At 49.3% G+C, this 23,753-nt stretch overlaps 9 protein-coding genes across 9 annotated transcripts; 5 read left to right on the top strand and 4 right to left on the bottom strand.

Moving 5' to 3' along the window:
- Nucleotides 1-198: 198 nt before the first annotated feature.
- P168DRAFT_231517 (transcriptional regulator PacG/VIB-1) lies at nucleotides 199-2,052 on the top strand (the record flags this gene model as incomplete). The annotated part of the gene is made up of 2 exons (XM_024833286.1): nucleotides 199-344; nucleotides 426-2,052. The coding sequence occupies 2 exons, from the start codon at nucleotides 199-201 to the stop codon at nucleotides 2,050-2,052; spliced, it is 1,773 nt and encodes a 590-aa protein (XP_024695520.1).
- Nucleotides 2,053-2,688: 636 nt separating this feature from the next.
- On the bottom strand, nucleotides 2,689-7,486 carry P168DRAFT_263813 (cleavage/polyadenylation factor CFT1). Its single transcript, XM_024834823.1, has 9 exons — nucleotides 5,390-7,486; nucleotides 5,023-5,336; nucleotides 4,788-4,955; nucleotides 4,356-4,715; nucleotides 4,106-4,304; nucleotides 3,981-4,056; nucleotides 3,465-3,918; nucleotides 3,254-3,401; nucleotides 2,689-3,187 (listed from the first exon to the last, which is right to left on the bottom strand). The coding sequence occupies exons 1-9, from the start codon at nucleotides 7,365-7,367 to the stop codon at nucleotides 2,694-2,696; spliced, it is 4,191 nt and encodes a 1,396-aa protein (XP_024695519.1). The 5' UTR covers nucleotides 7,368-7,486; the 3' UTR covers nucleotides 2,689-2,693.
- Nucleotides 7,487-7,642: 156 nt separating this feature from the next.
- On the top strand, nucleotides 7,643-9,758 carry P168DRAFT_84238 (putative LMBR1 domain protein). The gene is made up of 2 exons (XM_024842171.1): nucleotides 7,643-8,348; nucleotides 8,401-9,758. The coding sequence occupies exons 1-2, from the start codon at nucleotides 7,796-7,798 to the stop codon at nucleotides 9,423-9,425; spliced, it is 1,578 nt and encodes a 525-aa protein (XP_024695518.1). The 5' UTR covers nucleotides 7,643-7,795; the 3' UTR covers nucleotides 9,426-9,758.
- A 22-nt stretch (nucleotides 9,759-9,780) lies between these two features.
- On the bottom strand, nucleotides 9,781-10,861 carry P168DRAFT_301945 (uncharacterized protein). Its single transcript, XM_024838599.1, has 4 exons — nucleotides 10,247-10,861; nucleotides 10,135-10,193; nucleotides 10,018-10,082; nucleotides 9,781-9,963 (listed from the first exon to the last, which is right to left on the bottom strand). The coding sequence occupies exons 1-4, from the start codon at nucleotides 10,406-10,408 to the stop codon at nucleotides 9,899-9,901; spliced, it is 351 nt and encodes a 116-aa protein (XP_024695517.1). The 5' UTR covers nucleotides 10,409-10,861; the 3' UTR covers nucleotides 9,781-9,898.
- A 182-nt stretch (nucleotides 10,862-11,043) lies between these two features.
- P168DRAFT_301944 (Atg14 domain-containing protein) lies at nucleotides 11,044-13,334 on the top strand. The gene is made up of 2 exons (XM_024838598.1): nucleotides 11,044-12,170; nucleotides 12,223-13,334. The coding sequence occupies exons 1-2, from the start codon at nucleotides 11,531-11,533 to the stop codon at nucleotides 13,170-13,172; spliced, it is 1,590 nt and encodes a 529-aa protein (XP_024695516.1). The 5' UTR covers nucleotides 11,044-11,530; the 3' UTR covers nucleotides 13,173-13,334.
- A 230-nt stretch (nucleotides 13,335-13,564) lies between these two features.
- On the top strand, nucleotides 13,565-15,454 carry P168DRAFT_301943 (putative ZIP family zinc transporter). Its single transcript, XM_024838597.1, has 3 exons — nucleotides 13,565-13,872; nucleotides 14,003-14,194; nucleotides 14,252-15,454. Exons 1-3 carry the CDS (start codon nucleotides 13,827-13,829, stop codon nucleotides 15,391-15,393), a joined length of 1,380 nt encoding a protein of 459 aa, XP_024695515.1. The 5' UTR covers nucleotides 13,565-13,826; the 3' UTR covers nucleotides 15,394-15,454.
- Nucleotides 15,455-16,663: 1,209 nt separating this feature from the next.
- On the bottom strand, nucleotides 16,664-18,387 carry erg10B (acetyl-CoA C-acetyltransferase). Its single transcript, XM_024836577.1, has 5 exons — nucleotides 18,317-18,387; nucleotides 18,212-18,261; nucleotides 18,084-18,159; nucleotides 17,515-18,004; nucleotides 16,664-17,439 (listed from the first exon to the last, which is right to left on the bottom strand). Exons 1-5 carry the CDS (start codon nucleotides 18,379-18,381, stop codon nucleotides 16,921-16,923), a joined length of 1,200 nt encoding a protein of 399 aa, XP_024695514.1. The 5' UTR covers nucleotides 18,382-18,387; the 3' UTR covers nucleotides 16,664-16,920.
- Nucleotides 18,388-18,724: 337 nt separating this feature from the next.
- P168DRAFT_84174 (116 kDa U5 small nuclear ribonucleoprotein component) lies at nucleotides 18,725-22,277 on the top strand. The gene is made up of 4 exons (XM_024842170.1): nucleotides 18,725-18,848; nucleotides 18,907-19,052; nucleotides 19,118-21,346; nucleotides 21,455-22,277. The coding sequence occupies exons 1-4, from the start codon at nucleotides 18,829-18,831 to the stop codon at nucleotides 22,015-22,017; spliced, it is 2,958 nt and encodes a 985-aa protein (XP_024695513.1). The 5' UTR covers nucleotides 18,725-18,828; the 3' UTR covers nucleotides 22,018-22,277.
- Nucleotides 22,163-22,839, bottom strand: P168DRAFT_278934 (iron-sulfur cluster assembly protein CIA2; the record flags this gene model as incomplete). Its single annotated transcript, XM_024835740.1, has 2 exons — nucleotides 22,163-22,536; nucleotides 22,605-22,839. 2 exons carry the CDS (start codon nucleotides 22,837-22,839, stop codon nucleotides 22,163-22,165), a joined length of 609 nt encoding a protein of 202 aa, XP_024695512.1.
- Nucleotides 22,840-23,753: the final 914 nt, after the last annotated feature.

The raw sequence follows: 23,753 nt of genomic DNA, 5'->3' as shown, positions 1-23,753 counted from the left end.
TGCACTCTTTGCGATCATCTCACTCGCATCTTACCACCTCTCACCTCGCTGGGCCCCGCCCTCTTCGTCTCGGCCTCCTCCGTCCCTTTCAATACTTTGGGATTATTCACAATCGCCTTCGTTGGAGACAGAGCCAAAGTCTTCATTACCTTCTTGCCTTCTGGTCGTGCAGGCCTCGAGCCGGTCGCCACCCTCGCCATGGAGGGGTTTGATACCATGGCCCTGCCCTACCTAGCGAGCCCGTTATCCCTCAGCAACATACAGGGCACCGACTACCTCAATTCCATGCCTGGTATGGATCTTCCAGACCAGCGCTCCAATTTTGACTCGGATACCTTTGTCAGGTAGGTCTCCCCTCCCATCCCTCTATCTCTCTCTCTCTTCTTCCTTTCGCGATCAGTGGTCTTACTATCGCCCCCGATTAGCGGTGATGACATCCCCTTCCCCCAGCATGGGTTGCCTGCGACATTGGACCGGTTCCCATCTAGTTATGAAGATCCCTTTGATGTGATGACGCCATTCGATCCCACGCCCCCGGAACAGCCCCCAGACTCGTCCATCGACCGCAATAACAAGTTGCTCGGTTTCTCCGTGCCCGTTTACAACTTCACATTCCTTGATTACTCGTTACGACGGACATCCTTGTCCATCGATGCCCAATTAACGGGCATGTTCTTTCTGGCAGAGTCTCCATGGACAACCTCCCCGAACGACAATGCCCCACCGCAACAAGGTGCGGAGCTGACGTGCTATCGTCGCAACTTATTTCAGATCTCAGGCACGGTAACTTTGCCGCGGGGGTTGCGCTACATCATGACGGAGCAAGGCGACCGAATACCTATCTTGGCCCAGGAGTTGACCGTCTCGGCCACCGAATCGGTCGAAGGGAATTCCGTCAAGATTATCTCGGTGCCCTGGAAGACCCCCGTCGCGAATGGGAACCCGTCCGCCGAGGACGGTAGCAACCCCCGTGCCGCCAACACTGGCGCCAACCCCAAGGTCGAGAAAGAACCCCCACCGATCCCGTTAGATATCATGGCGGGTCAGAACATGGAATCTGACTACGCCGAATTTTCCATCGGGTGGAAGCGACTGCAGTTCCGTGTCGCGACCGCCAACAATGGTCGCAGGAAGGAGCTCCAGCAGCACTTCGTCGTCCGTCTCAAGGTGGTCGCAACCTTGTCAACCGGCGCAAAGATCCCCATCTGTGAAGTCCGCTCTGGTCCGATCATTGTCCGGGGCCGCAGCCCTCGCAATTTCCAATCACGCAAAGACCTGCCGCTAAGTGGCAGTGCCGCTGCCTCCAGGAAGAATGTGCAGGCCGCGCAGACGGCAGCCGTGAACAGGGCGGCTCCCCGCAATGACTCTATTTCCCGTGCCAACCCCACGGCCGCCAAATCCAAGGCTCCGGCGAAGAGCACGTCGCCAGAGACCGCATCCTCCCAAGCTGCCGTGGCGCCACAGCTTCCTTCTCCGGGGTGGACGCAGCAGGTTCAACATCCGGGAGGGAGCGCACCCATCCCGTCGGGGGTATTGTCCCACTCGTCGATGTATTCGCAGCCTACTCCAGAATTTTCCCGGCAGACAGACAATCTACAGGATACGAACACCGTGGCTGCCCCCATCAACCTGACGCTCCTGGATGAAGAGGATGCCAGTAACCCCATCGCCTTGCGCGATCCGACAAGATCTCGTTATCCGAACGAACCGCCGCGGAAGAACCCCGCGGATGTGGATAGCTCGGCGCCCCCAACAAAGATGCGCAAGGTATCCCATAGCACTTCCCAAGTGCAACCTAGGGAAACGACATCTTCGTTACCCTTACTGGACACCACGAACATGCAACAACCGTTTGCATCGAGCCTTCCCTTCCCCAACGAGAGTGCTGATATACTATATGAGTATTTCCCCCTGGGCTTGGACGACTGGCAAGCCCCTGTGGACGCAGTATATCGACCCCACGTCGTCCACCATACCAACATGCCCGACATGAAGTTCGTGGCAGCGAGAGGTAGAAGCAAGCGGTATTTTGCTGCGGAAGACGTCTTCTGAGAACGTCAGCGTTGGCAATTACATCTTGCACATTCTAACTCCGTCTCAATTTCTCGTCTGCCTACCGGCAGCCGTGCAAATATTCACTCATATATATGTTCATGTTCGTCCTGCTCCGGACCCGACTCTCAAGTTACTTTCCATCTGGATGGATCTTTTGTTTATTCTCTCTATATCTCTCTCGGGATCATCTCTTCCTCATCTTCACCTTACTTCCATCTTTCCTATTCGATTCCGCTATGAACTGTCAGATTTTCGACATGTATGGATATGGGATTCAACATGGCCTTGGGTTATTATTGGCTGCGGAGTGATAGGAGTATACTACGTTCGGAATTACGTTGGGGGTGTGTGGGCAGAGGGAGTGGGCGGGGGTTTTGGGTTTATTCATCTGTTATTTTATACTTTCTTTTTTTTTTTTTTACTTTTCTTGATGATATATTCGCTGTTATTATAATTAATTTTTTCTATTCATCGTATCTAGTCCATAAAATTTATACTTTCTTCTGAGCGATTTGAATTGAATGGTTCTAGTTGTGCTTTAGCTCTCATCAACAAGTTTCAAGAGGGCATTCCCCCACATTTATAAGTGAACGAAGTGAAATGAATGAAATGGAATAAATATATTCAAGTACCATTGACTACAAATACCCAAGCCCGTCCCCACCAACAGCTTCAAGATCAGCCCTAATCTCCCACTCCTGCGCGCCCACCCGACCAGCAATCTCCGTCTTCCGCTGCTTGCTGAGCCCAAGCCACTGCGCCAGCAGATTCCCATCCAGCATGCCCCGTCCGGTGCTGCCGTCGCTCTCGACAGCCCGGTACGCCCGCGGGTTGAGCCCGCACGGGTGTTCCAGGATGTTAGTGAGCTGGGACTGCAGCGCTGAGAGGCGGCGGTAGGGCTCTTCCGAGACGCTGGTGATGAGTCCGATGGATCCGTTCTGCGATGTCGTGAGGACTTGGTATTGCGGGATGCGGATGTCGAGGTCCATTGAGGAGGAAGTGTCGGAGGTGTCTGGTGTGATGCGTTCTGAGGAGACTGCTGTGCGGGGGAGGAGGGTTACGGTTGAGGCGAAGGAGCCGGTGTGGAATTTGCTGCGGTTGAGGAGGCGGTCGCCGTTGGAGGATTTGGGGTCTGGGATTTGGTTAGTGGGGTTTGTGGGAGATAAGGTTTGTCGGTTGGGTTTGGGGACTTGCTTACCCTCTGGGTCGTATTGGAGGATGTGGAGATTGCAGTCGCTGTCGGCGACGACGATGTACAACTTGTCGCCGTCTGGGAGGAAGTCTGCGGCTAATACATCCAGATAGTCGAGATCCTTTGCGAACAGACTCATCTTGTAAGGCTCCTCCTGGAAATGTTGTTAGCTCAAGTCGAGATGGAGATAAACGCTCGTCGTCGTAAGGGAACGTACGGAATAGCCTGCAAACCAGAGTCCTCGCACGGCATCTCCTAGGATGCACATTCCGGTTCCTTTGAGTTCCTTTGCCACGTTGACATAGCATTGCATGTCCATGAAGGCAACAGGGAGAAGGCTCCCATCTTCCTTCAGACCGCGGACCATGCACTTTTGACCCTGGGCAACCATCAGGAACCCTTGCCCGCCAATCTCGGACAGAGAAGTCACGGCTCCCTTCACGACTTCTTTTCCTATGAGCTTCAACTTGCGGTCCGTCTCCGGGGCTTCGGGATCCGGCACCACCTGGATGACTTCAAAGACATATACACAGCCGCGGGAAGGTACGTCTTCGCCTCGGACGAGTGCTGTCCCCACGACGATCATCTCTCTACGCTCATGGGTGTTTTCGGAAACTTCGAGGCTCATGCTTTTTACCGCTGTGATGTGCTCAGAAGAGCCCAGTTCGTAACTACCGGAGAGAAACAATCAGTCAGTATATCCTAATTGGCCACGATGCTCTGTAGTCCGTACCTGTCAATTATCGTCCACGTTTTAGGACTTATGATTTTGAGCCAACTTTGAGGAACTTGGGGAAGAAAAGTAACTCCTACCGCAGTCGTTAGCACACATATTTCACGCTTCGGCGTAGAACCAACCTTCACTGCGCCACTCAGGGTGCAACTCATCATCCTCCGGCAAGTGAAAGCTAGTTGCTTGGCTAGTCCCAAGGACGTATGTGTTGGATGCCGAGGAGTAAGCCAAGTGGTCAATCTGGTCTCCCACGGGTACTCTCCGCAATGTCCATGGATAATCAAACTGCGTTTCTTCGGGCAGCTGACACATGCGTACAACGTTCTGTTCATCCTGTCAGCGTTGAACGTCCGAACTGTGAGTATTTAGAATTACCTCCGAATCCAAATACACGAAGCCCCTTTCACACATTGGGGTATCAATGCTGCTCAGGCTCTCAGTGTATTCACCCCTCAAGCGTAGGAAGTGCGGTGCGCTTGCTGCAGTTTTACAAACAAAACCAGCTGTATGTCCAGGCATGAACACGGTCATAAGGCCTGATAACGTGGTCAAGACTCGGAGTGACTGGGTTTTCCGCGACTCGGTATTTGACCTGTTTGCGTCGGGATTGGAGAGCATCTTGGGTAGGATAATGTTTGGTTCTCTTTTGAAGTTCAGCTTGGTAGCGTTGTTCCCCGGCTCAACTGAGGTGACAAATGGCCGGTATACAGCGAGATCATCGTTTTCAGTACGAAGCTATTGCAGACAGCGTTAGTACTCAAATTATCAAACGATGTAAAGCGAGGGAACTTGGGCCATGGATTGTACAATCAGATAAGGGGAAGAGTCCCAGGCATCACCAAGGTCCGCAACAACGGCCTCCACTAGCACTTCTCGTGCGGTCGATCGCTTTGGTGGTTCATCCGAAAGGATAGGTGAGAAGCAATCGAGGCCCTCAATTACTGAGATCAATTTCTGATCAGACAGTCTATAGATCTGAAAGCCAATCATTGTCAGAGATGACAGCTTTCATACTAGTTTGATGAGTACTGCGGCAACTTACGAATAATCGGCAATCCGCACTCAGCAGAAAGAGTAGCATGTCAACTGTCGCTGTGCTTTCGGAATCCCGGTTATCAGATGAAAAAAGTCCAGTTTTGTCACAGTATAAACAGCAAGACAACCATTGTAATCCTGTGATATCACTATTCAATACAGCTTCATCGAGATCGCCACTATCATCTGCTTGGAGGAGCAGTAAGGTAGCATCGTCTCGAAGGATAGCTATATACGGATCCACGAAACTAGCGCTAACAGCCACACGTTCATCGCTTGTGTCCTCATCCCAGACAGGATAGATCTGAGCCAGTCCCATATCTACTAAATTAGCTGTCCTTCTCATTCAACGATCATGTTGGACTAATGCTTACCGATCTCATAGCTTCGGACCTCGTTCTTTAGAACCTGGACGACACGATTCTTGCTTTCCAATGTTCCAATGTCGATAGTGATATCCTCATTCGGATTGAACTCGGGAGCTTTGAAGGGTTTCAATGTCTGGCCCTCCACTTGGAAGACTTCTGATATTTCTTTTTCACTGGTTTTGGGTTTCGATATTATAACGAAATGCTGCCAATCTTGTTTCTCATTTTGACCCGCAAGGTTATTGGGCACCGCCGCCATCTTGTGAGCTACGCGTGCTGCCCAAACCCGGTTGGCTGATTCTATTGTCATGGAGGAGATGATGAGAGGATCAACTTCGCGATTCATCACTACCAGCCCGCCACTTTCGCCAGTACCTTGGGCAGCTACTAGGTCTAGCTCGGCTGAGACGCTTTTGACAGAGTGTTCTTTGCTATTAGTATTTTTCTGCGTCTTGCCAAGTGTGAAGTCTCTCAAAGGCCCAATATTGAAAAGCCTGTCGTGTTTTCGGAACTGGTACGCCCCAGAAGCTGCTGTTTCCGTTGACAACCGACGGCTGTCCACTTCAGGAACTGTGGAGTATAGATCGTCTTCATATTCATTTTCACTCTGCTCCTCTTCTGACAAGCCATCGGTCTCTCCGGCGGTGTGCTTTACCTGTGACCGTAGTTTCTTTACATTCGGGACAGAGCGCGACCAACCCAAAAGCACCGATTCTGCATCTTCGCTGCCAAAGAAAACTCGCCCATCGCTAATAAAAGTAGAGCATGACGCGGCCGATTTCATGATATTGCCGCCGGTATGTGGAGGAACAAGGGAGACGGAGATACCAGACACCGACCTGCCATCAAGCCTGAAGGTGACAAGGACTAAATTGCCCGAGGAAAGGACTAGGAGCAGATCGCCATTGCGGTCACCAAGACGCTCAATGGCACAGCCTTCGAGCCGGAGAGCTAGATCCGACTGGTCTGCCATGGAAAATGTCGAAACTTGCCGGGAAAACTCATTAACACCAACGGCGTTTGTTTTCCCAGCCTGGTCAACGTGTACAAGTTCGTTGGATCCAATGAGTAGAGCACCCCCAACAGGGGGGGGAAGGGCCACCACTTTAAACAGATCACTGGGTAACCTTGATACCGAGAGCAACATTGTTGAGGCCCGTTGTTCCAAATCCAACTGAAACACGGCATAGAAAACGACATCTTTTCTTTCATGCAGAAGCGCATTCGATGTTGCGGCCTGGGAGTAAAGGATACCGAAAGTTGGCTCTCTATACTCATATAGGAAGACAAGACTTATTGGGTGAACTATCGACGGATCCAAAGCCGTTAGGGGGAGAACAAAGGAAGGTCCATATGGTGTTTGGTGGGACAAGTTGGTTTTAGGTGTCTCCAAGTGATGTCCCTCTCTGTTGGCTTGTTCCTTGTTGTCCTCGTCCGTGTCGTAATCATCCATCACCAAATCATCGCCCGGCTGATGGAACGGGATTATAGCAAGGTTGTGGATTCCAAAATTGAATATCGCACACCTACTGCCTGGATCCACACTAAGAATGCTTCCACAGTCATTCAAATCAGGGGCCCATGGGCTCCGGGTCAAATCATCTCGCTCATAATAATGAACAGAGATAGTTGATATCCCATACCGCTCTGGGTCCCATTCGATCAAACTCAGCTTTGCATTCCTGAATGAAAGCAGAATTGCTTCTCCACCACTCTTTGTATCCAGTACCTTCACCCGAGAAAGACCTGTTATCGTTCCGGGAACATGATATTCTTTCTCCAGCACAAGTTTGGTTATCTCCTGGCCTGGTTGAGACGATCGTTCGCTGTCGATGTCAGACTGAGAAGGAATATTCTTCAAAGTGAAAATCTGAAGAACCGATGTCCTAGCGATGGCCAGATTATTGGCGTCTGCAGAGAGAAAGGGGAGTTTCAATGCATGAGTGACCCCAGTCGGGGGCAATAGCTCGGTATAACACTGCATTTGGCTGTTAGTGTGAATCGAGGGCAGCAATCTTATCCATCCCTATAGATCATGAATTTCTGCCTGTCGTCCTTGTTTAAGCGCTGGATATTCTACCGCTAGCGCTGGGTGAATCAAATAATTAAGGAAGAGAAAAGTAAATAAAACCGAAAAGCAGGCTCAAAAGAGGGTGCAGGAATCAAGCCCGATAGTCCGATCAGCAATATTCACGTGACTGATAACGGAGGTCCGACCGATGATGTAAGGACTAAGTAGACAGTTCAACGACGACTTTATAGCCAACTCGAACCCCAGAATCATATTTACAATGAACCCTTGTATGTCCTCTTCTGGGTCTCATGCATATCACTAACTGCGATAGTAACTGCTAGTTGAAGCACATTACACAGGGAAACTGCACTTTCAGCAGCAACTAGCTTCACAACGCCATGGCCCTTCTTCCAGCGTCCCTGATTTGGGCTGCGTATGCGATTGTGATCCTCGTGCTCATTACAGTCGCCTCAATCTTTGTATATCTCTTTCAAAAGCCCGAAGACCGCGTACCATCGGTGACAATAACATGCATTGCTTCTATTACCACACTCCTCGCAACCGTTCTACTGCTCCCGGTAGATATCGCCCTGATATCATCTACAAATATTTCGGCATTAGGTCAGCGCAAGGAGTGGGCTACTCAAGATGAAGTTGATAAAATTTTGTTCTCATTATCTACGGCCTATTACCTTCTTTATACACTTGACGCGCTACTGTGTCTCGTCGTGATACCCTTTACCTATTTCTGGTATGAAGAATATGACGAAGTTGCCGCTGAAGCAGGAGAGCAGACTCTATGCCGTCGCTTCTGGGCTACATTGAAATACACTCTTTCGTTCATTGTCATAACAATTCTTCTATTCGCTGTTGGGTTTCTTATCCCAGCTCCAAAGGGAGAAAATGACGGTAGCGGCCTTGATTTTTTCAAGAAACTACTCTCTGAAAATCGTGAGCTCGATGTTATCCACTTCTGACCAAGTCAGTGCTAATGATCTTGCAGGTGGAGAGCGCGCCCTCACATTCACGCTTGGTCTGCTGATAACTATAGGCATGGCTTTATATGTGTTGTATACTTCAACTGGCCTCGCTATACTACCCATCAGGCTCATTAAAGGCCCACGTCATACTTCTGGCGGAGATTTGGAAACAAGAACAACAGAGGTCCAACTTGAAATAAACCGAGAACGACAACGTCAATTAGAAACTCGCTGTGGTGGAAACCCAGAAATATTATCCTCAAAAGACCGCAGAGAGTTAGACTCTCTGGTCAGGGACGAGAGGACTCTCATTCGGCGACAACGTCTAGCAGGCGAGCTTGCCGCGGATAATCAAGGCTGGCCAACGAAACTTCGCCTGAAGATTGAATCGGCTTTTCGACCATTCAAGATCCTAATCGGTATTGTTATATTCATGGCAACACTTGTCACATGCATATCCATGCTTTTGACCATGATAGATAAAGCCCGGAATTCTCTTTGCAAGCACCGATGTGGATACATTCTCGGAAGCATCAATATATTCAACCCTGTTAACTGGGCTCTTATCCAGTCGGCCAAAGCTAGTCCAGCAGACTATGTTATCTTCACTGCAATTGTTCTGGTGTTCTTCTGCGGCACCATCGTCGGCATTACCACTATTGGTGTTCGACTTTTTTTCCTGAGAATATTCCAAGTCCGACCAGGTCATACCTCGCCGCAAGCTCTGCTATTAACAACAGCCATGTTAATGTTGAGTGTTTTTGCACTGAACTACTCGATACCCATGGTCATAGCACCCCAATATGCGACTTTTGGCCGACAGACGTTCTGTGATCGCGTTACCGATGGATCGTTGGGAGAGCAGCTTAACTGTTCTAATACTAGGCAACTCGTCAAGCCTTGCTCGGAGATGACCTCGAATTTGGCTGCGCGCCGCATTTGCATTCCAAGTGTCACGAGCACTTTCTTAAACCGTGTGACGATTAATTTCCCCTTTTTTGGGGCAATTTTCTTCGCGTCCCAATTTGTCTTCCTAGGTTGTTTCTAGATCCCTTTATCATCACATTCACCGCTAACATATGGTTCATCAACCAGGTATCTATCTTATTGCGAGCATCGTCGCTATGGTGCGCACGCCAAAGCCTAATGAGCAACAACTCGATGACGCCGAAGAGGCTGAGGAAGAAAGACTATTAGCAAGTACCGGGAGACAAACGGATAGTCGCTTGTATGGCAGTACTACCCCTATCGGCAGAGATAGTGAATTTGGCAGAGCAGAGGGGTGAAGGATTGTGTACCTTCTTTCAATCATAGCCTAGGCTTAAACTGTCTTGAAATCATTTGATGATAATTAATGGCATCACGACATTCGATAATGGCGGATATCTTCAGATAAGGTTGTAAATTATATTAGCTGTCCACTGGTTCCGCAATTGGTAATATACAGTACATTAAAAAAGAACAGAGGTAAGAACAAAAGACGCTTTCGTTGCCAGGCTTTGGCCGCTGGGAAATCAATACTTAGTGTTTAAGGCGACCATTAAGCAGCGCAAGAGCGCTCTCGAATGCCTTCACGACAGCAACATCTGCGCAGAGGTGTTAAAAGTATTCCGAAACCAAAATTGATGGCGGTATCCTACAGTGTTTTCTTTTCTGCTCTAGTGTGTCTTCAGAATTTTGCACATGCTCTATTTGTGTTTTGAATCTGCTACCGTGAATACACCGCGCATTTCTCAAGTGTTGGGCAAAACACAAACCTTTTGAATGCCCGAGTCTCATCGCGAACAACAGTAACGCGAGACCAAGCGGCAAATATCTGGTCAATCATGATTAGAGAAATAGCACTGAATCAGGTGCCGGCCGGTATACCTCTAGCAAGTCCGAGATTTGAGCCTGTAATTGTTCCTCGGTGTCTCCATGTTTCTCCATTAGATCCAGATACCGTTCCTGGAGCTGTTCCCAGTCATAATTCTTAAGGTCCTCAAAAGAGTTCTCTTCCGGGAAAGTACTAGATTCTGCCGTGTTGTGCATTGTGTAGATATCTCAGGTGGATGGTGGCATGGAGAGAAGGATGTGGGCAACGTTGACTTAGACTACCAAGGAATATATGGGAGAGCAAGACGGGTAACCAGTCCACGAGCCTGGACAAATTTGAAGGATGTTCAGTGTAGTTACCGACCGACGTTCAGATTTCAATGACAACAAGCTCTTGGTCTCTCGGGCATAGCTAGGAGGTAGTTACTAACTAGGTACGTCGTAAACAAACATCTTATTTATACTAGACCCAACACTAACTGAGTATGTGCTCGATTGAATGATCTACATTCCACCTCCTATATAACTACCAGACCTCTGAGATCCTGAAATACTGGATCATGAGAGTCAGGTATTGTAGCTGTAAAAGCTGTAATTGACTAGGTAGTTAGATTACCACGATTACCACGCCAACTATCTTATCAACCATTTTCTCAAGGTAACCAGTAGAGGACCCATAGCCTAACTACATTGGCGTTGGTTCTCATATGTAATCCAGGAACTGCTCTATATTCGTATCTGATCATTGGCTAAATCACCTGATCCTACAGTATCTCCAACAGCCCGCTGTTTCTATTCCAGGATATGTCAATCATAATACTTTTCACTACTCTAAATTTTATGATATGATCTTTCATCTATTATTACCATCAGAGCTATTGTTATGATTACCATAGAACATATTGTTTAACTTTTTGTTCCCAAGCTACGTCATGCATGATAACGTACTGGACTGGCATTAAGTTATTCCGGGCCTGTAGGTGAGCCCTGGGCCGGAGCCGGAGATCATGAGTAATGCTCTAGACCTCTTTCATGTGCGGAGTACTGTATTAGATAACAACCACTTGCTTGATTCAATCAAGCTACTTACAGTACATCAGTACACTACCTATCGTTCAGTTGGATATTTCACCCTGTGTTGAAATGATCGCAAGATAAAAAACCCCCTATAAAAAAAACACAAAGTGAAGATATCGCTTTGTGTATCTTTCTTGTGATATCTTCTCAATCAACAGATTTGTTGATTAACAGGCAAGCAGGCAGTCCTTCCCATCAACAACTGGGTCATGGAACTGTGAACTGCTAGTCATAGAGGTTATTTGGAAAAGATATCTTGAAATGAGCTGCCACATATGTTCTCATCCTCCAGTATCGCGCCAAACTTTCTTTTGCCCTACCTGCGCTCGCAGTCAGCTGTACCAGCTACGGCTCGAAAATGCCAGAATCCGCCTCGAGAGAGAGTCTTTTGGACAACAGATCGAAGATAGACTAGCACCTGGGGATACTCGGAAAGAATATGCCACCAACGTCGAACGGGCGAAGGAAGTACCTGAAGAAGGGGGCTCGACTTTCCGGGCAGTACAAAATATTGCTACCGAGGAAGCCAAATCTTGCACCCGGAGACAAACCGTTGCCACTCAGATCGAGCGCCTAGAGGCCGACATAGAACAGAGGAAGTCCGACCTGTCTCGTCGAAAGTCTGAGCTGGACCGTCGAAAGTCCGACGCGGGGTCTGCAAGGTATCAGCTCGCCGGAAGAGAAACTTCGACTTTGGTTGGTCTTCAGAATAACACAAAGAGGACGGACCATCTGTGGCACACCTTACACAGTAGAACAGCCGAAGCCCGGATATTCCTCTGCAGGGAGATTGCTTCCCTCTATGGATTACACCACAGCGCTCGTGAGAAAGGCGGCAAGCTTAAATCAACTTACACGATTAGCGGTGTGCCCATATTCGACCTCCGGGATCTGAATGGAAAGTTGTGACTCTAGATTTTGACTTGCACTTACAGTTACTAATAGATCAACAGGGGCCTGTCCAGTTCAGATATCAACATCAATGTCTTACATCGCCCGCCTGCTTGTCCTCACTTCTCATTATCTATCTCTAAAACTCCCCGCTGAAATAGTGCTCCCCCATAGAAATCAACCGTCAACTACCATATATGCACCCTCTGGGTCATATCTTTCACAGAAACCCAATTCGATGCCCTTTCCAACCTCGTCACATTCGAGTTCAACAACAGGAGCGGACAAATCGCAGTCCCGCTTACCCCAGTCTCGGCCTCTTTCTGTGGATAAAAGTCTCCCGAAGTTAGCTGTGGAAGATTTTAAAACCTATTCTTTATTCCTGGAAGGGGTGACTTGGTTAGCTTGGGATTTGTCTTGGTTATGCCGAACGCAAGGTCTTAACCTAGCCTCGGATTCATGGGAAGAAGTTTGCGATATTGGGAAAAACCTATGGCAGCTCTTTCTTGCCCCGTCTGTGCAAACGGCAGCACTAACTAGAGCAACCACCGGCCCTGACATACAATCATCGTTAAAGGCTACAAAAGACGCCCCAAAGACCACGATCCAAAGGACGAAGTCGTTCCCAGTGCTTGGGCACTATTCCCATGGCACAGTACATTCTTTTCTGGGCGCATCAGAAGGGATGGAGTTCATGCGAACTTGGAAACTTTCAACTCCCACAGCAGTCATGGACAAAATCAAAGCAAGTTTGCTTGGGGAAATGACAAATGCAGAGTGGGAGGTATTGGAGAAGAAGGAATGGGACGACACGTTGCACGATTCAACTGATCCCACTCCCAATGCAGAGCAGGGGCATAGGCTTGCCAGGGATGGTCTATCGACTGGGTCCATGGCCGCGGAAGACCCGCCTAGGTATAATGGTGCCTACCTAACTACTTCGACTAGAGTGGAGAGCTCCAATCGGTCGAAGGGAACCAGCGGTTGGACGAGGTTGAAGAATAGATCATGAACTTTCTACGTATAACTATCCAGCTCTAACAACCACGTAACTGATATGGTTTCCGAGGGAGGAAACGATAAGAGATAAGAGATGGTGACGATAACAGTGATCAATGATCAATAACACCTGCCTTCTTCCTATTCTGTTAAAGACAAACCAAGTTATAGTGATACAAAACAGGAAAAAGAAAGGGAAAGACTGTTTAGTATCCATGAACCTTGGACAGCATTCTCTCTTCATGTTTGGTTCTCTTCGGGGGAGACCATGAGGGGCATCAGAAGGGAGGAAGGGGAGGAATGGGGCGCCATCATTGTTTTTTTAGTAAGCAGTGGGAGCCCCCCAGCTTGGCCATGCAATCTACAAAAGCGCGCGTCCCTTGCCTGCAACACACGCTGTCTTTGCCTGGGGGCCACGCCTTCTTGTTCTTATGAACCGATATCGATTGATCTAACGATGGATTGGTTTAGATCTTTGTGAATATCAACCTCCGTGCATCCGGATTCTCCGTCCTTCATTTAATGAAACCTGTTATCTTCCATTCAACTCTGCTCAGGAAGAAGTTAATCGATCAAGGCAGCAAATATTGCTAAAGCGTGAACTATTTGTGCCGCTTTTAGTAATGGATGTACTTGGACTGGAGGATCAATCCAGAACTAAGCAAACATGATGGAGTTCATGGGAGGACAGCAAGAGCACCAGGGCCTACCTCGTGAGTACTAAGGGACCCCCCTCCGAAGTCTTCGTCGAGGGATATTGGCGTTGACAAATAGCTGGGACAACTTTCTCTCAGCTTGTCAAAAATTATGGTCCTAATTGAGCTAACTAACGCGATGCGCCAGACCCGAAGGATGCTATTACATCGATCGCGAATGTATCCGATGCCGTCTTACGAGCCGAGCTTTCTCGAAGACTCCAAGCTCGAGGCGATGATAACAGCGATAAAGCAGCATGTGGCCCCAGAGAGCGGGGTGCATATAACACCTCTATACACGTCATGGCATTGTTTCTTATCCTCGTTCTAAGCACATCAGGTAAGCCCTCTATGACCTGTATGGTTGTCCGAAAGCTGACCACCTTTGTCCTTCCAGCATGCTCGTTCCCCATCGTTGCCCGTCGATTCCCCCGCTTACCCATACCACGTCGCTTCCTCTTCCTTTCCAGGCATTTCGGTACAGGAGTCCTGATTGCCACGGCCTTTGTTCATTTGCTCCCTACCGCATTCCTTTCTTTGACAGATCCCTGCCTTCCTCGGTTCTGGAGCGAGACCTATCGTGCCATGGCTGGATTTGTTGCCATGATCTCGGTCTTCCTTGTGGTTCTCGTGGAGATGTTCTTCGCCATGAAAGGAGCAGGTCATGTTCATGGAAGCGAGTACGACAAGTTGCTTGCAGATGCCGATGGTGCGACTCCGCGCTACTACCGCGATGAAGAAGCCGACCAATTGAGCCCCGATGGTCAAGAATCAGAGAATATTCGCCTGGAGGGGCTGAGTGAGACAGACAGCCTTACTCGGAATTCTGCCTCAAGGCTTTCAGGGGACGGGTTCATTGACACCCATTCAGAAGTGTTGTCCCCGAAAGAAGTTGAAGATACGAACACCGAAGACTCGGACTCGTACGGGCTGCCTCAGACTGAAGGGCCTCGTAACTCTAATCTACGATCTCGCGATCGACAGCCTCGTGTAAGCGGTTCACATCAAGGACCGAATCCGGCGCTGTCAGTGCAGAATCCTCAACGCCAGCTTCTTCAGTGCCTCCTCCTTGAAGCCGGTATACTCTTTCACAGCATCTTTATTGGGATGGCTGTCAGCGTTGCGACAGGGACCTCATTTGTCGTCCTTCTTGTGGCCATATCTTTCCACCAAACCTTCGAAGGGTTCGCCCTTGGGTCGCGCATTGCGTCTCTGATCCCAGACCTTTTTGCTCCGTCCTCGATGAAGCCATGGCTGATGGCGCTTGCGTATGGAACTACCACCCCTATCGGCCAAGCCATTGGGCTTATCCTGCACAACCTTTATGACCCAGGCAGCACTACTGGATTGCTCATGGTGGGTATAACCAACGCAATCAGCAGTGGTCTGTTATTGTTTGCCGGGCTGGTGGAGCTTCTCGCCGAAGACTTCTTAAGTCAGTCAAGTTACACGGATCTCAGGGGCCGACGGCGCGTTGATGCCTGTATAGCGGTATTCAGCGGTGCCGTGCTAATGGCGCTCGTTGGTGCCTTTGCATAAAAAGCCGCGTCATCCGGTATTTGTGGTCGTTATATAATACAAGAGCATATTCAGAATATACCCAAGAGTTACTGCAAGTTTTACCACATCTCAGACACTAGGATAGAAACGCTTATGACATATAACACCTTGCCCCTATGTGGTGAGCCGTATGACATAAAATTATGAACGGGCTAGTATCAGGCTCGATACGTTTGAAGAAGTCTATCCAGAGTTCATGATCCTAGTATGACTGCTGCGCTTTGTCCAGGATTAAATAAGCTGGATAGGTGATCTAGCTGCGGCCGTTCACGCTGAGTTCCTGATCAAAATGCGTGGTCCAGCCACTCTTATAGATTTCCGTAGGATCCCATCCTGTAAGGGAGTGGATAGGCGTCGCTTGACCATATCCTCAAAGTAATGTATTAGCCATGAGGCTCATTAGACAGATTTTCTTGACGCCGATGTACCGTTCACTCGAACGATGTAATTGATTGACTCGGGCGATAGGCTCATCCACTGGTTTCTCTCGCTGAATATATTAGGGAGTATCTCTGAAGGAATCAGCACTAAAAATGCTATCATAGATTCGAAGAATGAACTATTTACCTAAAGGTTGGACAATTCTGGATTGAGGGAAAGCCGACGCAATAACGTCATGTTAAAGGGATTGGCACTCGGCTACAAAAGATATCGTGATATCTTTTAGTTTTCATAGGTAGTCCTATATTCAGTGCGACACATCATGTGGCTACATGTGTAAATGCAAGAATTAGCTGCCGGCCTTGGTTCATAAGAGGCGTAGGGACTCACGAAGGTTAAGGTGCAGAAGCATTGGATGCAGGCACTTCTCACCGTTTAGCCAAGTGCCATCTAAGCCAAAGATGCTGGGTTCAGAAGGGCGCAGGCACTTCAACCTGCCACATTACATGGGCCCATATTGGTAAGTAGGCTTCGTTCTCGTTGGATTGCAGAGTGGTGTGTGTATTGCTACTAGGAAATGGCGATATCAACCCTCTCGGTGAGCTAGGAGGCGGCGAAGAAGAACCAGCTAGGGACTGGGACACAGATGAAAGGCTATGTGAAGGTGAAAAAACATGTGATGAGGCACTAAATTAGTGACTTGTGGTAGGGAGCTACAGGTAGACATGCAGCGGTACACAGCCTCATAGCTTTCATTTTCAGCCTCGATTTCACGTTTGAGCTATTCGGATTCTCATTGCTCGAGCCCGGTTGTGGATAGGGCGTAGTAAATCGTAAGTTATTAGAAAGCTAGATTATGAAACAACCAGTCGATAGAGATCATTCATTAGGCTATAATTGGAGTTCCTTTACTCTCCCTGCCAGTGAGCAATATAGACAGATATTCGCTATACTATGTAATAGGAACGCTTCTCAACCAGCTCGGGCTGAATGAGGGGTTATCATCGTGTTGTATGTTATGATATCAAGCGGGAATATGTAACGTTGCATTCCATCTTTGCCCCACCCCTAGCAGAATAGAGGATCGAGGAAAGGGATGAAAATCGGGGCCTGATTGTGTTCTCTTTAAGCAAGAGACTGGACAACCATAGCACTGGCACCACCACCACCGTTGCAAATGCCAACACAACCGATCTTTCCATTCTTGGCCTTCAACACACCAAGCAAGGTGGCCACAATTCGAGCACCACTGGCACCGATAGGGTGGCCAATAGCGACCGCGCCGCCATGGACGTTAACCTTGTCTTCGGAGATTCCAAGGACCTTCATGTTGGCGAGTGCAACGACACTGAAGGCCTCGTTGATTTCGAAGGCATCGACGTCACCCTGAGACAGGCCAGCGTGCTTGAGGGCCTTAGGGATGGCCAATGCGGGGGCGGTGGTGAATTTGCTGGGTTGTTGCGCAGCGTCTCCCCAGCCAAGGATCTTAGCAATGGGTTTTAATCCGAGCTCCTTGAGCTTCGCCTCCGAGACCAGAACGACAGCAGCAGCGCCGTCATTGAGAGGCGAAGAGTTGGGGGCAGTCACGGTGCCAGTTCCAGGGATGAAGGCAGGCTTGATACCGCGAAGCTTATCAGGGTTCAACTGAAAGAAGTGTTAGCGATGCTCATCTCTAAGGAAATGCCACCTTAGACTCGCGGCACGTGGACCTGTCCTCACGTTCTTAGGTTCCTCATCCTGAGACACAGTGACTCCCGGCTTGCCCCTGAAACCAGGAAGCTCGACGGGCGCGATCTCGTCATCGAAAACTCCGGCCTTTTGCGCAGCCTGGGCCTTCTCGTACGTGCGGATCGCGTAGTTATCTTGATCTTCTCTGGTGAAGCCATGGTCCTGAGCACACTCTTCGGCCTGCAGGCCCATGAGCTCCTGCTTGCCCGCATCCGTCAAGCCATCTTTCATGATACCATCCACGACCGTCTGGTTGCCATACTTGGCACCGCTGCGAAGGCTGGGAAGGTAATGAGGGGCGTTCGACATGGACTCGGCACCACCGGCCACAACGACGTCGGCGTTACCAGTCATAATAGTCTGCGCACCGAGGATGATCGCTTTCAACCCAGAGGCGCAAACCTTGTTGACCGTGGTGCAAACAGTCGAATCCTCGAGCCCGGCACCGAGGGCGCACTGCCGAGCAGGGTTCTGTCCGACACTAATCCAAAGATATCATGGGTGAGTACATGTGTTTCAATCGCATCTTCAATTCCTGGAAAAGGAGCATTGGGACTCACTTGGCCGAAATAACATTACCAAAGAATACCTCCTGAACGTCCGAGGACTTGAGCCCCTCGGCCTTGTTCAGTGCGGCTGTATGAGCATTAATATGCGGAATTCTATAGGTATTAGGGAGCTGTCGCACCTTTAATGGCATGGGAGCCGAGTTGCGGCGCGGTTTGGCTGGCGAGAGCACTGTAGGAAAGGGTCAGTCGCTCGAACTGGATTCAAGATACTCATGGGATCTGACCCCAAAAAGGAACCCACGGGAGTCCGGGCGGTTGATACAATGTAGACAGGCGGGAGCGAAGACATGGCGGGCGAGATAAGGATTTAGATAAATTGACTTTTGTAGGCAGGTGGGTTAGATGTTGTAGAGTTCAAAAGTATGCCAGATATTGACTTTGAATGCAATGGTCTATTGTTGAAATCTGGTTCAAATTTGTCTGACCCAAGCGCTTCCTGAGGGGGTGGCTGACTTGCCTCCAAACGGTGAGACAAAATGGCAGCGCCCCTCTCCCGGCGGGGCCAAAATTAAGGCATCCAAAGCTCGAGACCTTAGAATTCTGGCGCTAACCAACCTGGGTAACTCGACCTAAATTCAATACTTCCGCCGTGATCCTGGTTCAGCCCGAAGCTCTCTTGCTACCGACCTGCCAAAAGACCAAAAAAAAACCAGGCGAGGTCGCAAGGAAATAAACCCATTTCTACACCACCTCTTTCGCATCTGGTAATGATATTAGGAGCATTGGGCGCAACATCATGGATGACCTTTATGACGAGTACGACACCGAGCATTTGAATCTTTACCCGGTGCGCTGCGACTGACTGGCTATTTAGGTTCGGAAACTACATCGGCGAAGCGGTAGATACGGACGAGGAATCGCAGAATGAGGAGGTCAAAGCACAGGGTTTCGATTTCGACGAGGCCTTTGGAGAGGATGAAGACCAAGGTGTAAACGACCAGCAGCTTATGGAGGTGGACGGTACGCCATGATACTATCTATATTTCTTTTTGCTCCTGGAAGTTGCTGACAAGTTTCACTTACAGAGGGACCTTCTAATGCCGTTATCCTTCACGAAGATAAACAATATTACCCAAGCGCGCAGCAGGTTTACGGGGCGGATGTCGAAACCATCGTACAAGAGGAAGACACACAATCATTGTCCGAACCCATAATTGCCCCGGTTCAACAGAAAAAATTCGCCATTGAGGAAGCGGAACTACCAGCTGTTCATTTCTCGCGAGAATTCATGACGGATTTGCTCAGCTTTCCGGATCAGATCAGGAATATTGCACTCGTTGGTCATTTGCACCATGGAAAAACCGCGTTCATGGACATGCTCGTCACGCAAACACACGATTTATCCGAGCGCCTCAACAAAAGGGCAGGAAGACGAAAGGAAGAGCAGCTTCGTTATACCGATGTCCACTTCTTAGAAAAAGAGCGTGGGCTCTCGATCAAGTCGGCACCTATGAGTTTAGTTCTTCAGGGGACCAAGGGCAAATCTCATCTGGTGAACATCATCGACACACCTGGTCATGTGGATTTTGTGGATGAAGTCGCTGCCTCGTGTAGGTTGGCCGACGGCGTGGTGCTAGTGGTTGACGTCGTTGAAGGCGTACAGGCAAATACCGAGCAGATAATCAAACATGCTGTGCTAGAGGATCTGCCTCTGACGATGGTGGTCAACAAAATGGATAGATTGATCCTGGAGCTGAAGATACCTCCTAATGATGCTTATTTCAAGTTGAAGCACGTCATTGAAGAGGTCAATACAGTTATCGAAAACGTTCTGCCTGGACAAGGCGAGAAAAGGCGACTTAGTCCGGAGAAGGGCAACGTTGCTTTCGCCTGCGCCTCCATGGGCTGGTGCTTCTCACTCCAGTCATTTGCCAAGATGTACGCTGATTCCTATCCGGGGATTGCGGCTTCTGATTTCGCCTTGCGCCTGTGGGGCGATATATTTTTCAACCCTCAAAGTCGCAAATTCACGCGGAAAGGAGTGGAAGAAAACGCGCAGCGATCTTTTGTCAAGTTTGTTCTCGAACCCATCTACAAAATCTACTCCCACACGATAAGCGAAAGCCCGGACGACTTGAAAGAGACCCTTGCCAATATCGGAATCAACTTGAAACCCTCACAACTGAAATCTGATGCGAAGGTTTTACTCAACCTTGTCTGTGAACAGTTCTTTGGCCCAGCCAATGGATTTGTTGACATGATTGTCGGGCACATTCCCTCTCCGGTCGAAGGGTCTCAAAAGATGTTGGAACGATACTACACCGGCCCTCTCGATACCGAGGTAGCGGCCGCAATGAAAGCATGCGACTCCGATGGCCCACTTATCGTCCATATCACCAAGCTCTTCTCTACCGTTGATGCCTCTGGGTTTAACGCGTTTGGGCGGATAATGAGCGGAACGGCTAGACCTGGCCAGCAGGTTCGAGTGCTCGGTGAAGGCTATACTCCCGAAGACGAAGAAGACATGGTGACCGCGACCATCGCCGATACGTGGATCGCCGAGACATGCTACAACATCCCGACTAATGGCGTTCCCGCGGGAAACATGGTCCTCCTGGGTGGGGTGGACAATTCCATAGTGAAGACTGCTACGCTGGTACCCTTGAAGTTAAAGAACGACGAGGATGCCCATATCTTCAAGCCGATCCGCCAAATGACCGAGTCTGTGTTTAAGGTCGCCGTTGAACCCGTCAACCCGTCAGAACTGCCTAAAATGCTCGACGGCCTGCGGAAAATCAACAAGAGCTATCCGCTCATCTCCACCAAGGTCGAAGAATCCGGCGAGCATGTCATCCTGGGAACAGGCGAGCTCTACATGGATTGCGTCATGCACGATCTACGAAAGCTTTACTCCGAAATGGAAATCAAGGTCTCGGACCCTGTGACTCGATTTTGCGAGACTGTCGTCGAGACCTCCGCCATTATGTGCTACTCGATCACGCCGAACAAGAAGAACAAGGTCACCATGATTGCGGAACCGTTAGACGACGGCATTGCCGAGGATATCGAGAGTGGAAGGGTCAGCATCAAAGACCCAATCCGCAAAGTTGCGAAATTCTTCGAAGAGAAGTACGACTGGGACAAACTCGCTGCGAGGAGCGTCTGGGCCTTTGGCCCTGATGAGATGGGCCCGAACATATTGCAAGATGATACTCTGCCGTCGCAGGTTGACAAGAAACTCCTTGGCACCGTCAGAGATTCAATTACGCAAGGCTTTAGCTGGGGTACTAGGGAAGGCCCCCTTTGTGAGGAGCGTAAGTTATCTTTTCTTCCCCAATGGTGCTAGTGCTACGTTGCATCTTTGTCTTGAACATGGACGTGGACAACTGCCTATTTGACTATCTTATGCTGATGAAACATAGCTATCCGAAACACCAAATTCCGACTTACGGACGTTTCGCTCGCCGACCAAGCCATCTACCGAGGAGGTGGCCAAATCATCCCAACCACTCGACGAGCGGTTTACTCCTCGTTCCTCATGGCTTCTCCTCGCTTGATGGAGCCAATCTACTCTTGTGCGATGACAGGGCCTGCGGATGCAGTCGCGTCAGTATACACGGTTCTCTCACGCAGAAGAGGCCACGTTCTGTCCGATGGACCGATCGCCGGAACGCCACTGTACTCGGTGCGTGGGTTGATTCCAGTCATCGATTCGTTTGGTTTTGAGACGGATCTTCGAATCCACACCCAAGGCCAAGCTGCCGTCAGCCTGGCCTTTGACAAATGGAGTGTCGTGCCGGGAGACCCGTTGGACAGAGAAGTGAAGACAAAGCCCCTCGAGATGGCGCCGGCAGTGGCGACGGCGCGGGACTTTGTATTAAAAACACGGAGACGAAAGGGTTTGGCAGAGGATGTCACAGTAAGCAAATTTCTCGAGCCGGAGTTGTGGAAGGGCCTTAGAGAAAGTGGCGTCTTGGATTCGTGACGCGCTGGTACAATATGACAAGGCGGCGTTTTTTATATTAGCTGCAACCATTAGACTCCAATCCAGTAATCCTTGTTATTCAAAACCCGGTTCCTGTAGTCTGGAACCTAGTTCGAAACAACATCTCTCTCAGTAGATCTCATTCTTATTGGCAAGTTTCCAGCATCTTCGCGATAACACCCATCAAAGTTCCGTTCTCTAACGCAGCGGCGACTCTCTCCTTATCGGCTAGTTGTTTGTTGACTTCATCGGCGGTGCTGTGTGTGCCTTCCTTGATTCGCACATCCATCCGGAACCGGGACGGGAGAGATTGTTCGAGGCGCACACGCACACCAAGGCCGATTACCGTAGCCAAACTGCAGTGCGTGATTGTTGGTGTGATAAGCACCGTGACCGTTCGAAGAGGAGAGTCCGGTACATTGGAAAGAGTCGGCTTGATTGAAATATCGGGCAGAGACACAACTGCCAATGCTCCCAATGAGATCGGATGTTCCGGGTCGGAGATAGTCGAGATGAGATCTAGGCGTATGTTAGGTATATGTTCTCTGGGTTGCTTGCATTGCGGAAAGTGGCTGCAAGCCACGTACCATAGATTTCTTGTTCGTCGATTGGCTCTTCCAGTAAATCATCGCCTTCACTTTCCGACTCCGCGGACAAGTACTGGCTAGCCGGATCAACCGAGTCACCAGGGAAGCTCAGCGTTGACGCGAAAAGTCCACTGCCATAAGCGCTAGACTTAGCTGCTTCAGTTGGACGCAACCGTGTAGGGAGGTCGGCATCGCTCAGGATAGTAGGGTTGGAATTCTGGATTTCGGTCGTCATTATGCGGGGAGTTGATCAAAACTTGGATGGTGAGATCACATTGAAAGCCGCGGAATGATAGTGGCGGGGGTCTTGGATATGCAGAGACCTCTTATCACCAATCTATGGATCAATGATGTTCCTCCACCCTAGCCGACCGCCACATGATTACTCCGAAGTTATGTATTATTAATGGGGCCACCCGTTCGTCCACTTAATAATGTGCCATGCGGAGGGAATAACCCCCGTGCTGTGCTGCGGGTGCTCTGCACTTCATGCATTGCTTGGGATATCTTCCTATACAACTACAATGGTCAACATATGTATTGTACATGGTTTGTACATAGGTACCTATCATACTCTGCACTATGATGTTAACTATTTGCTTGTCGTTCTTGTGGGCCATCTTTGAGAATTGGTTCAACTTTCTCTAGTCTCAATTGTGGCTTCTATTGGAAAGTTAATTGGATTCACACTCGGTCAACATCCGAGGTGTATAGTCACTAGTTAGTGATCAGTGTGCTTAACCCCAGAAGTTAGGGAGGCAAGTGACATATTTTACCAATAATATGAGGTAGTATCGAGTATCTAAATACATTAACGAACTCTCTCTCGCGCACCCAGCCATCATCATGGTATGGATAAGCGACTGATGGTCTGCTGATGGACTTAATATTCGGCGGCATTTCCCGTATCTCATTTACACCGTATACCCCCACTGAGTATTATTCCTACCGTATTGATGGAGACACAAGACAAGACGACCAGGGACCAGGCGATCCTGGGCTAAGACACACTGATAATAGGGTTGCCGGTTCTCTCCCGTGGGCCTAAATGGAGATCCTGCGTTTCCACATGCGAAATCCGTCATTGTAATCGGTGGGCCTCTGATCCCCAAACGCTATGCCGTCAATCACCTCGTATCTTCCATTAAG

This window comes from Aspergillus campestris (assembly GCF_002847485.1).
Source record: "Aspergillus campestris IBT 28561 chromosome Unknown P168scaffold_2, whole genome shotgun sequence".
Taxonomy (NCBI): Eukaryota; Fungi; Ascomycota; class Eurotiomycetes; order Eurotiales; family Aspergillaceae; genus Aspergillus; species Aspergillus campestris.
Note: the sequence above shows the minus strand (reverse complement) of the source record. Positions and strands in the feature narration are given on the sequence as shown.

Bases quoted from the DNA above. Each gene is read 5' to 3' on its own strand.
- P168DRAFT_84238 (XM_024842171.1), top strand. From the start codon at position 7,796: ATGGCCCTTCTTCCAGCGTCCCTGATTTGGGCTGCGTATGCGATTGTG. The intron at 8,349-8,400 runs GTGAGCTCGATG...ATGATCTTGCAG, and splicing joins GAAACTACTCTCTGAAAATC to GTGGAGAGCGCGCCCTCACA.
- erg10B (XM_024836577.1), bottom strand. From the start codon at position 18,381: ATGTCTTCGCTCCCGCCTGTCTACATTGTATCAACCGCCCGGACTCCC. The intron at 18,262-18,316 runs GTCAGATCCCAT...CCTTTCCTACAG, and splicing joins CCCGTGGGTTCCTTTTTGGG to TGCTCTCGCCAGCCAAACCG. The intron at 18,160-18,211 runs GTGCGACAGCTC...ATGCTCATACAG, and splicing joins CGGCTCCCATGCCATTAAAG to CCGCACTGAACAAGGCCGAG.
- P168DRAFT_263813 (XM_024834823.1), bottom strand. From the start codon at position 7,367: ATGCAGTGTTATACCGAGCTATTGCCCCCGACTGGGGTCACTCATGCA. The intron at 5,337-5,389 runs GTAAGCATTAGT...CTAATTTAGTAG, and splicing joins GGTCCGAAGCTATGAGATCG to ATATGGGACTGGCTCAGATC. The intron at 3,402-3,464 runs GTACGTTCCCTT...CAACATTTCCAG, and splicing joins TCTGGTTTGCAGGCTATTCC to GAGGAGCCTTACAAGATGAG.
- P168DRAFT_301943 (XM_024838597.1), top strand. From the start codon at position 13,827: ATGATGGAGTTCATGGGAGGACAGCAAGAGCACCAGGGCCTACCTC. The intron at 13,873-14,002 runs GTGAGTACTAAG...GCGATGCGCCAG, and splicing joins AGAGCACCAGGGCCTACCTC to ACCCGAAGGATGCTATTACA. The intron at 14,195-14,251 runs GTAAGCCCTCTA...TTGTCCTTCCAG, and splicing joins CCTCGTTCTAAGCACATCAG to CATGCTCGTTCCCCATCGTT.
- P168DRAFT_84174 (XM_024842170.1), top strand. From the start codon at position 18,829: ATGGATGACCTTTATGACGA. The intron at 18,849-18,906 runs GTACGACACCGA...CTGGCTATTTAG, and splicing joins ATGGATGACCTTTATGACGA to GTTCGGAAACTACATCGGCG. The intron at 21,347-21,454 runs GTAAGTTATCTT...GATGAAACATAG, and splicing joins AGGCCCCCTTTGTGAGGAGC to CTATCCGAAACACCAAATTC.
- P168DRAFT_301945 (XM_024838599.1), bottom strand. From the start codon at position 10,408: ATGCACAACACGGCAGAATCTAGTACTTTCCCGGAAGAGAACTCTTTT. The intron at 10,083-10,134 runs GTTTGTGTTTTG...TCACGGTAGCAG, and splicing joins GAGACTCGGGCATTCAAAAG to ATTCAAAACACAAATAGAGC. The intron at 9,964-10,017 runs GTAGGATACCGC...ACCTCTGCGCAG, and splicing joins AGAGCAGAAAAGAAAACACT to ATGTTGCTGTCGTGAAGGCA.
- P168DRAFT_301944 (XM_024838598.1), top strand. From the start codon at position 11,531: ATGAGCTGCCACATATGTTCTCATCCTCCAGTATCGCGCCAAACTTTC. The intron at 12,171-12,222 runs AGTTGTGACTCT...ATAGATCAACAG, and splicing joins CCTCCGGGATCTGAATGGAA to GGGCCTGTCCAGTTCAGATA.